Raw genomic sequence first — 12,548 nt, forward strand, 5'->3', positions numbered from 1 at the left:
GGCCCAGGTGCAAATTTGCCCACTGTTTATAAATACTCTGTGACATCAAGTACACAGGTAGTTTGACAGTGAACATAATCTAAATAAGCCACAGAGCACATTAAAGGGTATATTTATAAAAGTGTGTAAGCCAACATTACCGGTCATGTTGCCCATAGCAACCAATCATACCTTTGGTTTGGTTTTCTAATTCGTAGGGGACCGTTTAAATTTAATTGTTAATTGGTTGCTATGGGCATCATCACCAATAATATTGGCTTACACACTATATTAAATATGCCACTAAATACCAATTTAACCCATTCTAAATCTTTGGTGTCATACATGTGATGATCAATATTGTATCAATCAATATTTTTATTGCAAAAAACAGCAAATGGTAAATTTCACTTATTCATCAGTTACTCATTGGGGCACATTTACTTATTCACGAACGCTCCGAGCGTTCGCTCGATCGGTCCAATCGTATTTTCCGCAGCTTTTTCGTACCTTGCGCAACTTTTTCGTCACTTGCACGACTTTTTCGGTGCTTGCACGACTTTTTCATATTTTTAGCGCGAAAAATCGGATCACAAAAATCGGTTTACAATCATTTGGTATGAAAATTTCGTGACTTTCGGATTGCCAATACGATATTATCGTGACTAATGTGATTTTTTCGGAAGCATTTTCGTGATATTTGCGATCCTCAGAAATTTATGTTTCCAATCCGAATTTTTCCCATTCTGATAAATCTGCCCCATTGAGTAACATCGGTGCAACTAAATTAAGCACCAATAATAAGACACATAATTAAAGTTTAGGTTTTGAAACAAAAACCCTTATATATCTATGGATACTGTGAACACTTTATTTCTTTGCCTATTGGTACAAACAGGAACTACCATATTGCTAGCCTCAAGTGAGGACTTTTTTCATAAACTTTAATGAAATCCATTCATGACCATATAGATTATGTTTCATTATGTTTACAAAAAACACTTCTTTAATGGCAAGACATAAAGTAGCTACAGCTTAAAAATTACAGAAATGCAACCTGAATGTCCTTATATCTTGGACAATTGAAGAACAAATCTTGATGTATTTTTCCCCTTACAGTTATTTAGACGGGCTGGCTAAAAATTTGCTTTAGCATTTTCAGGGTAAATCAGCAGACCAGAAGAAGCAAGTCTTTTTTATATGTGTATAAATCCCCTATGGCACTCCACCAAATTCCCAGCTGCACTGCAGAGAAAATTGCATTGGAGATCTGTACAGAAATTGCAAGTGATGTCTAATAATTTGCTTTTTAGCAAAACTCTTAAACGCAAGGCATATTTGCATTCCAACTCAGTCTGTAACCAATCTTCATCCTGGTATGGGCACGCTAATTCTCCAGACAACAAGAGTGTCAGTTGTTACATAATTTAATGAAATACGGGAATGGTGTACGTACTTGGAAATTCTACAGTGCAAATCTCACACATAGCAGGTGTGCTCACACATATGGCTACAAGGCCTTGGTGCAGGCATCCTGGGAGTTGACATGATAAATGAACACAACCTGAAGACCAAGTTGAAAGGAACTGTGCTTTATTTAGCATCCCTGTGTATTTTCCTCTGGTGTATCTCAATGACTTGAAAAGCTGTGTTCTCTTCTACCCACGTATTGGTGTTTTAGCTGTACAAAAAAAGGGAAAAAAATGTTATACTCCTCCAAGTATCTGCCTTTAAAGAGAGTTTAGCAAATTACAGAAAAATAACATAGCATTTAGACTCTTTAGAAGGATTTCAGATTGAGACTTCCATAGAAAGTATTTTAACTTAAGCACATACAGCGCTGCTTGCTGTAATGTCTCTTCTGGAAGGGAAAGATCTTTTGAGGACAAATGTACCTTAATTATAGAGATACTGTCATCCTTAATAAACAATTTGCCAGGAATCATTTTCTTTTTTACCTCACCTGAGTCGACTAATATGGCAGCTCACCCTCTAGGGTAATAAATGTAAATATGTATAAAGGACATATGCTTCAAGTAAGCTGTGCTTAGTTTGTGTACTACTGCTGGGGTCTTGGGCTTTATTGTATCCGAAGGACTGTGGCCATAGGATGGGCAGTTTTTTTGCAGTATAAATAGTTACTATTAAAAGGCTGTTCTTTTGAGACAAATATGTGTCCATATTTGTGCCAGCTCTGCACTTCACCCTGTTGCCAGTTTGACAGGACCCCAAAAGTGTCTATTTCATTTAAACATCTAAAGATAAATTCTATTTATATTTATGGCATTTTTCCCTTTAAGCTATAATGTTACAGTGAATATAATAAGCAAAGTAGTTACAGTAGATTGTATAAGAGTACACTACTTGTGTGTGAATACAGTACTTTGTTGGTATGTGTCACACTTTATTTATTTTTTTTATAATTAATGATATTTTCCTATTCACATATTTTGTCTCTGCTCACGAAGAAAGCATCAGCTTGCCAGCTGACAGTATTTGTGACATTTTTTGGCACAGGAAACATAAATCTAGAGCATTTCTTGGCACTTTATAAATAAAAAAGTAATAATTCTACAACAGTTTTTTTGTGATTGTACAGGCAATTATAGTGTTTCAATCATGGGCCGAACGGCTTTGTTTCACTGCATGCTGCTGCTCCAGCAGGCACTGCCTTGGCTATTAGACTGAGGGGGAAGGGCTGGCTATATGAAAATAGTAAACTAAGAGAGAGTGCAATGTTCAAGAAGTAAGTTTAATATATGACTAAGTGTCAGAAGTCAGGTTTCTGAGAATTACTTTTCAGATAAACAACTTAATAGCAGGGCACTTAATCTTACTTACCAGAGACATCTCATTTATTACTGAATTACAAGTAACTTTAATCCTATTGATATTACCATTAAATCATCTCCCATTCACATGCAGCAAGTTGTAAAGATTTGCCTCTGTACTGTTTTTTTCAAAAAGTCCCATATCTGTTTCATATCTATTTTTTTTTTTCTATTTATAAAGGTAGTTAGATACCCACTTACTTAAAGAAGCAGAGGTCTAATTGGGTTTGGAAAGATTTCCATTCATTAGAACTATTTAGAGGTAAGATGATTTGACAAGTCTTGAAATCTACCCACTCACAACTTCTGATTTGGTTCACAAATGTAGAGGCAACAGTGATTTTGACTCAGTATCTCAGATAGGGGCTGTGTCAAAAAGCATAACTGGGCATGTTGTTTTATCAATCAGATGTGAAATAGCTGAAACAAAGCCATGGTTAAGCTGAACTATACATATGCACAGCCTATTTTAGAGCAGGGTCTATGCCTATGCGGAGTAGGCAGCAGGCTGTAGTTTCACGTTTTATGGTTACAGTAAAGCTAGCTACAAACTGTATGATCAATATTCTCTGCATATAGGCACCTTTAGGGATAGATTGACTAACAGTAGGTATTTCTACATTTTTAAAAAACAATCTTAATCTTTTTGTTCCTCTATTACAAACAAGACTAATAAAACCTATTATAAGCCCTGTTAGCATCGGGATTTAAAATAGCAGGTATCAAAAATGCACTGTTGGTAAAAACTGGGTTTAATAAAAGAGGGCAGTCTGTATTAGAGAATGTAGGGTTGTCACTTGCTTTCCTTTAAGTAACAGACATTTCCCTTTATAATTCCATGAGTTGGCTGGCTGGTGTTGTCACATTAAAAAAAAACAAAGCTTAGTAAATACAGTCATAATATTACTTGTAGAGGTGATTTCCTAAATCATAATAATAATCTAGGCCATAATGAGAGAGGTAGTAATGCAACTAACTGCCCCAATGGTCAATCATATATAATTTGCTGCAGAAAGTCATCCCATGTGTGACCAGCAGTAAAAATGATTGTGACACTCAAGTATAGAAAGGTCAACAATAATTCTGTACTAAGTAGTTACTTGTTGCCTACTTTCCTACATTAGCTGAATAGTAGTTGCTGCTTCTTTCTCTGTCATGACCCAGACAGACATAAGCAGATGATATATATCTCTTGAAAGAAAAACATGAATGGAGATGCTGGCCATGTCACCCACTCGGAATGATTAGAGAGTCATTAGCAGCACACATACAGATTTAGCCCACAGAGGGAAAAGGGATTACTTGATTAGAGTATGGAGGGGTTGGTTGGTGTTCTAACAGCTTTGATTTCAGTGCCAGAACATCATCAATTCAGACTGAATTCATGTTATCATAGCCTCTAGAGTGAATATAGTTTAACCATCCTTGCTATTACCTAAACTACATTTTGTGAAATGTATTTATTCATTCAAATTGTTATTGTAATAAGCAAGAGAAGCAAACATACACATATATCATTGTCTCTGTATATGTGTGCGTGTGTGTGGCTACTGTCTATCTATATTAACTTACTCTCATGGACACTGTATTATTTATTTCATTGTAGTAAGATTCAGCTTGTAGAGATGCATTTATTTATATAATAAAGATAATATAAAATAAATCCAGCAAGGATATTCATGTTCATAATGCATGATACAAGTGTGCACTAGTTGAATAATTAAGATTATAGAACTATAATTAAGTTTTTTTTGTATATTTTAGGCAACGGCAATTGTATGCTGCTGCTGTGATTAATATGTTTAAACTTGGGTTTTAATGTTTTAAATCAGGTAACCAAAATAATCTAACAAATTGTTTAACCTGCTCCCTAGCACTAAATACAGCTGTGTCTTTGTGTGAGTCTGTAGTAGAAGTGTGACAGCACAGAACTAAAGGAATGAAAGGGTTAACAACAAGACATACTGAATATACTTTCATAGAGGACTTTTTCCATGCATTTCTACTATTATTTACACTGACTATCCCTTCAAATAACACATTTTTACTGTACAGTTTATTCTCAGCTATGTACAGCTATCAGGGTGCCTGCAGTACCATATAAGAGACATTCAAGCAGATTAAGTTACTAAGGATACAGCAACCCATATTGTCTAGCAAAACTATTTAGACAGTTGCCTTTTTAGAACAACAACATCATTACAGGACCTACAAAACTAAAATACTACGTAATATCTCTCTGGAGTTCAGTGCTGGAAATAGATCAAATAAAAATGACATTTGCCAATAGGTGGCACTGTGGAGGTTTGAACAAGCAATAATACAATACATTTTTTTTTCTTACAAGGCTAATATAAGTCAGAACATCCACTGAAAATACAATCTGAGCACATTCAGCAGGACAAATAAAAAGTCTAGAAGATGCTGCAATACTATTAGTTTTACATTTCATATGGTTATGTTGTTATGTATGTATATCTATATATATATATATATATATTTATATATGTGTGTGTATGTATGTATGTATATATATATATATATAAATATATATATAAACTTTTTACAGGTATTTAGAGTTTATGAGAACACAGGTATTTTAGCAGGTAAACTGTATTGCTTTTAGGATTCAATAACTTGCAATTTTAGCCCATGGAAAGTAGGTTTAACGCTTGCATTACCACAAGACAAAAGAAGAACAGTATTGATTTTTACCTCCTCTACCTGACAAGCATACCTTTGCTTTTTAGGGTAGTAGGATACCCATGTTTCTATATGTCACACACACATACTAATGTAAAACGATTTTCTTCATGCACCCCCTGGAAAGCACTAACCTACTTGATACAATGGCACTTGTGCAGTTCTGAATCTGCCTGGAGCCTACATTATTAAAGAGTCTGTCTTCTCATATCCCTTTTTAGCATACCTTAACAATTAGTGCAACCAACTAACATACTCAGCACAGTTTAGAAACAGAATATATTGCACTTGCTTTGCCACTTGTTACAATCCAGTACAAAATAGTTAACTCACATGTGAAAGTGCAAAGGGCAAGCGAGACCCAGGTAACACTGATCGAATGACACTGTCAGACTGTGCCGGGAAAGGACAGGAAGAGCCCATAATGAGCCCACTACCCTCAGCACCTCCTTGTTCTGTGTAAGCGCTAATAATTCATGCATCCCCTCTGATGCACATTATTACACACAAGCCCTTCATATTTCATAGCAGTACAAAGGCATAGATCAAATAATTCATTTACACTGTGGTTTTTTTTATTATATGTAGTGAGGGAATTCACACATAAATTATCTGCTAAATAAATTACACTGCCTGCTTGGCACATTGACCTTTTATATATTTACATGTTTATTTTAGTAGTGTTTATATAGTGTGCATGTGTGTATTGCGGTGAGAGAAAGAGAGAACATGAGCATATTGAGCACATAATTAAAGGCCATATTTATCAGGTAAAAAACTACAATACTGGGGCAAACTGCTCCTTATTTATCACTAGGATGCATTTCCTCGAAAGGAACGTATCACTTTTGTCAAAAAAAATCACTTTGCCCGAGACTTGCTCCAGTTTTGTCTTGATAATGTATAGCAGGACTATGCAGAGGGCAGGAGTGATATTATATAAACACCCTGTACAATACACAAGATGCCAAAGACACAGCCTTAGGGGACCAAGGAGCATCACTCTCTGCTCTAGAGAATAATCTGCAAACAATGTATCTATAAATCAGCACTAATGTACCTTGCACCACAGAGCTTACACTTTAATATCAGGGAGGGTTAAGCACACATGCACCAATAAATATGGCTTAATCTCTACCCTGCCATCCCTCCCAAAGTAAGGAGCACAGGGCTGCACAGTCCATAAAACTCAAGCTGCTTCTTTTAAATCATATCTCTTAAAAAGCAAAAGTTTGAAGCTTCCAGCAGCCACATAACAGGTAAAGTGCATGCATCTACTTACAGAACCAGCACCGCCATTCCCAGGCAGACCCAGTGTGTAACCCTTCTGCTACCAGAGCACTAGCAACGCCTCCTGGCAATGAATGAGTGAATTTATTCTTCCAACAGAGAGAAAGAGAGAGAAATAAAGTTGGCATGAAAGTTTTGGCATAGCAGAGTTAAAGCTGAAAGAAGAGTAAGCCCAGGCAGTGTAATGAGGCACCAGCGATTAGAACCATCTTCTTCGACAAACTAAGGGAACGGACAGCGTGTGTTTCTCCTTCTGCTCTTAACCCTTGTTGTTCCTGCCAGTGTAGCAGCAAGAGTTAAGCAGGTAGCCCCCATCTGACAGTCAGCTGATCCACCGTGATTGACAGCTCCCCCCAAAGTTTATATACTATTATGCTAATGAAGCCTGGGATCGGCGCTCCCATTGGCCCGCTGTCCCCAGTCCATTCGCTGTGAGGGAGTGACGTCAGGGCGGCTATAAAACTCAGCAATGCTTTTAAAGTGCTCTGCTGAATGATCCTTGAAAATCCCCTTCTGGCTGCGAGTGGGTGCTCCCATCTCTGGCTCCCACCTAGGCACCAGCACGGGCACCTTATCTTGTCGGGACACACTTGTACCTTTTGCAAACTTTGCCAGCAGCCCTGAGAATGAAGTGTTAAACTTGTTCTGCTGCTTCTGAGCCGAGAAAGTGAAATAAAGAGCTGCCGGAGCGCTGCTGTGATGCATCTGTGCGCCAAGCCCAAGGCAGGGCTGCTGTAATTGGCGCATGATTGCCCCTTTGCCGCTAATTGCTGAGATTGTGGGGGCAAAAGGAACAAGCTGGCTCACCCTGTGCCGGGTCACAGCAGCCTGGTGTCCCCTGTGCCACCCTTGTGGAGGACTGCGAGCAGCAGAAGGATGGCATCAGAACTGGCAATGAGCAGCTCCGACCTGCCCACTAGTCCCCTGGCCATGGAATATGTTAATGACTTCGATCTGATGAAGTTTGAAGTGAAAAAGGAGCCGGTGGAGACCGATCGCATCATCAGCCAGTGCGGCCGCCTGATCGCCGGGGGATCGCTGTCTTCCACCCCGATGAGCACGCCCTGCAGCTCGGTGCCCCCTTCCCCGAGCTTCTCGGCCCCCAGCCCGGGCTCCGGGAGCGAGCAGAAGAGCCACCTGGAAGACTACTACTGGATGAGCGCCTACCCCCAGCAGATCAACCCGGAGGCGCTGGGCTTCAGCCCGGAGGACGCAGTGGAAGCGCTGATCAGTAACAGCAACCAACAACAGCAGCAGCAACAGCAGCAGCAGCTCCAGGCGGGCTACGATGGCTTTGCCAGGGGGCAGCAGTACGCTTCCTCGGGGGGCATGCCCGGAGAGGACATGGGCTCTGCAGCAGCGGTGGTCTCGGCTGTGATTGCAGCTGCGGCAGCGCAGAACCCCCACCACCATCACCATCACCACCACCATTCCGTGGGACACCAAGCCGGGGTGCAGCCTCCAGGCGGGGGGACGGGAGGAGGCGGCAGCAGTGGCAGCTCCACTTCGTCCTCGGTGGTCGGGGCACTGCACCCACCTGCTGCCCACCATCATCACCACCACCATCACCTGCACTTTGACGATCGCTTCTCGGACGAGCAGCTGGTCACCATGTCCGTCAGGGAGCTGAACCGGCAGCTGAGGGGGGTGAGCAAGGAGGAGGTGATCCGGCTGAAGCAGAAGAGGAGGACCCTGAAGAACCGGGGCTACGCGCAGTCCTGCCGATTCAAGAGGGTTCAGCAGCGGCACGTCCTGGAGAGCGAGAAGAACCAACTGCTGCAGCAGGTCGAGCACCTCAAGCAGGAGATCTCCAGGCTGCTCCGGGAGAGGGACGCCTACAAGGAGAAGTACGAGAAGCTGTTGGGCAGCGGCTTCAGAGAAAACGGCTCCAGCAACAGCGACAACCCCTCCTCTCCGGAGTATTTCATGTGAGTGCCCCCCCTAACCCTGCTTTGTCACTGGGGACTAACACTGTGCCCCTAGCCCTCTCCCCTCTAGTCTGGCTTGGCGACCTTTGGCACCTCAGCAGTGGTGGAGCTCCAACTCTCAGTAGCCCATAACCAGGGGCACTGGTAATTGTAGTCCCATCACAGCTGCACTGCCAAAGCTTAGTGACACCCTCATAATTACCCTTCTCAAACTACTGGGGACCCCTTTCTGTCACTTTGAAGTTGCCCACTGTGGTGGCATTTTGCTCTCTTTAATTCATTTAATCATTATTTTGAACTTTAACCCTTCAGTGCTGAAACCATAGAGGTCCAAATCCACTCACACCACCCACTTATTGCTTATAGTTATGTGTGTGGGGGCCTTTAATTGCAAACTCCAACTTTTCTGGATAGTTTTACTGGTATAACAAGCATGTACAGTGGGGGAGGAGAGTGTCACCCAACAATGTTATTTCGGGGGTTTCCACAAAATGTATATATTTATTCAGTGCACTGGGGAATTGTATCTAACATCTCCTTTCATTAGTTTCTTTTCTACCATAATGCCATGGGCTGTTCCTGCACAAATTCCACCTCTCCTTTTTAGCACCCACATGAAGTTTTGCTCTTTGAATCCTACCATCCACTTTATGCTTTCTTTTTCTGTTTGTTTTGTTTTGAAGGTCATGAGTTTTGAGCTTTGCTGTCTCACACACAGAGAGAGAGAGAGAGAAAGGGAGAAAAATCACAGAATGTTACCACCCGAGTTCTTCATATGAGCTTGCAATAAAATCTTAAAAAAAAACACAAAAACAAAAATGTGAATTTTTAGAATATGTCGCTGAGTTCATCATTTTTTTGAGAGTTGCTGTCCTCAGTAAAAGGAGAGTTAAAGCAACCTGCCAAATTGAAGCCTGCATCCAACTTCAGTGTTTTCATGAGAGTTTTTGGCCCCAATGAATGAGACTGGCCTGCCATTAAACTCCCATCCTCATCTCATGCATTATGCTTGCTAATCTGTCTTAGCAACAAAGAACTGTCATTGTCAAAAGACTTTATGGAAAAGAGACAATATATTATATAAGAAGGCCCTGCATGCTGGACATGTATGGTATAATTATTTTTTGGTTTTTATTATTTTTTTTCCTTTTATTTTGTTTTTATTTTTTGCTTGGAAATGGACTTTCTGGAGATTATTGGCATGGTATCCATCATTCTGTTTCTTTCTTTTATTGCCTCATTACTTTTTTGAGTTCCCAACAAAAAAGTGCAGACATCCATCCTCCCCTATAAAAGTTTGCATCCGCTAGAGGTAAAAAATATATTAAAAAACATAAAAACTGCTTTTTTTGAAATATGCAAAACTTCAGACTTAAGAATAAATATGCACTGATGGTGTTTTTTTTCCTCCAAAATATGGCAAAAATGGATTTTCCTATTTAAATGTGGCAAAAGAAAAAAAAAATCAGGAACTCTTAAAAGATGTCTATAAAAGTCATGTGTTCTGGGACTAATGCTGTGAGCTAATAAAACAGTCTCAGATTTATTTTTAAAACCAATATTCATCCTTTTTTATTTTACATTTGGTTACTGTCAAATGTGGAATGCAATGGGATTGTAGTCAGTCTTACTCCTGCTTTATACAGTCTGTTAGCCCAGTGAATATATATATATATATATCTATCCTACAGAAAAGGGAATGTCGTAGATTCATTGGAACGAGTTAACTCTGTCATAGCTGTAGAACCTTTTAAAGATCGATGCACTAAATTGTTTACTATTGTGATGTTTGGAGAGGTTAGAAATTGCGATTGGGCAGTGTTTATTGCAGAGAAGGTAGCTTTTTTTATTTGCAGCATGTGCTTGCAACTTACATTTAAGTTGGGTATGTGGAAAAACCCTTGCTTTACCACTGACTGTATTTGAAAACCAAAGTATTAAAAGGGGAGGTGCCTCTGTCTATAACTAAGAGGTATTTTACATTCAAACTATGTTTGTTTTTTTTGTATGTTTGTTTGTTTTTTTTCTCAAAAAACTGAAGTATTTGGGACTGAATTGCACTAAGATATAACCTGCAAAGCATATAATAAATGCAAAACTGTTTAGAACGCTAATACAGATTTATGCAGTTGTTAAACAAACAAAAAAGAAAAAAAAGGAAAAAAATGGCATTACTGCACAATTTTAAAACAAATGCAGATTTTTATTTGTTGTTTTTTTACAGTTGTTTTGTGGTGCAGAACTGGATTTTCTGTAACTTCACAAATTCCACAGTCTTAAAGGCAATAACCAGGAAAATTTCTCTTCAGGGACTGATATCATGTCTTTTAAAAATGAGTAAACTTACCATAATAAATATAGAAAGCTGTCAGCTACCTTTTTCTTTTTTTTCTTCCTCTTCATATTTTGCTGTGCAAAATTGTTTTATATTTTGAGTTACTAACGAAAACGTGTGATGTATGTTGTGCTTTGTTTCATTTCACTTCTGTGGTTATATTGACAGAAAAGCAAAAAAATAATCTACAATAATAAACTGCAGCTTGTTTTTTTGATTGTACTGATCGTGTGGAGTGTGCTATATATACACAGTACTGTGCTGTATGTTGTTTTATACGGCAGTGTAAAGGTTAATGTTACAGTAATGCATATTAGGCCATGTAAATAAAAAAAAAATCACTTTGAGATCAAAAGTTTGCTTAGAAAGCAATCCATTTTGGCATGTGGGTTTAAGGAGGAATAGCTGCATGAAAATCAGAAAGCTACTTTGCTTGGCTACCACCTGGCTATTTTGGCCAGTTTAAATCTGAGAGCACCTCCCACAGTATATGGCAGTTGTGTGAAAGGCCGTTTGCTACCAGTCAGTCTTCTGATTAATTCGTAACAATCCCTTGTAATGAAGGGAGCAGCTCTGCAATGTAAACAGCTTATTACCCTTATTATGTTGCCTGGGGATATTATAGGAATGGGCTTACCTTAGGCACGCCAGGATTTTTGATGATACCGCCTGTACTGTATGTCAGGAATGTGTTGCAAGGTTTGGAGGGAGAAAGAGAGAGAGAGGGACGCTTCTTTTAGTGATAGCAGGAAACTTTTATGAGCTGCAACCAAAGCTTATAAATTGCAGAATAATCCCTGCCACCAGCGAGTAGCATTTTCCATTGTTAAAGGGTAAATTTCCCTATTTTGAGTGATTCAGAAAGCAGCTCTGCTTTTAGCTAAGAAAGGTAAATTTTCAAATCTGAGTAAGAACAGGTCATTTTTTCCTCAGCACATTTCTTTTTTTTTAGCGTCTTTGCTAGATTTAAAGTCAGACCCTGATCACTTATCAAATAATCACTAAACCGTCACCTCTTGCCACTTGACCTTTTGTGTTACACAAGTGTTTGTATAGTGATTACAGATCTATATTTTAGTTAATTTAGGCTTATATTCTAGATATTCTTGTTAATGTATAGTCAAATGATAAATGTGGATGGGTTTGGAGGGCTCTGCTGTGTGCTTAGGATATCCCTTCATATTAAACCTATGAAGTCAGGATCACACAGATAATTCTGCATCACGTTTAGTTTGGTCGTATCTCCCAGTGTAGTTATTTGTGCAATAAGTGGGTTTTATTTGTCCACCATCCTACTTATAACTCCATGTTTTCTCCCATCAGGAAAAGATCACCTCTATAAATATAAGGTGAGCTAAAGCAGAGGTGAGTTCAGCATAAGAACAGAACTGTAATTAGATAAGGGGCCATTACATTTAATTTCTTCTTTACACCTCAACAGGTTCATTTGTATAAAACCTTAAATAATTTTGGATAAAGACT

The 12,548-nt window shown here is 39.2% G+C and overlaps 1 protein-coding gene and 1 long non-coding RNA gene across 2 annotated transcripts; one reads left to right on the forward strand and one right to left on the reverse strand.

Annotated features, from left to right (window-relative positions):
- Positions 1-952: 952 nt before the first annotated feature.
- On the reverse strand, positions 953-7,137 carry LOC108647443. Its single transcript, XR_001924468.2, has 2 exons — positions 6,796-7,137; positions 953-1,660 (listed from the first exon to the last, which is right to left on the reverse strand). It is a non-coding gene; the product is annotated as an uncharacterized LOC108647443 (long non-coding RNA).
- Positions 7,138-7,679: 542 nt separating this feature from the next.
- Positions 7,680-8,707, forward strand: maf (v-maf avian musculoaponeurotic fibrosarcoma oncogene homolog; the record flags this gene model as incomplete). The annotated part of the gene is given in 1 exon segment (NM_001032305.1): positions 7,680-8,707. A coding segment is annotated over 1 exon segment (1,028 nt), but the record flags the coding sequence as incomplete, so codon positions are not given.
- Positions 8,708-12,548: the final 3,841 nt, after the last annotated feature.

This window comes from Xenopus tropicalis, chromosome 4 (assembly GCF_000004195.4).
Source record: "Xenopus tropicalis strain Nigerian chromosome 4, UCB_Xtro_10.0, whole genome shotgun sequence".
NCBI lineage: Eukaryota > Metazoa > Chordata > Amphibia > Anura > Pipidae > Xenopus > Xenopus tropicalis.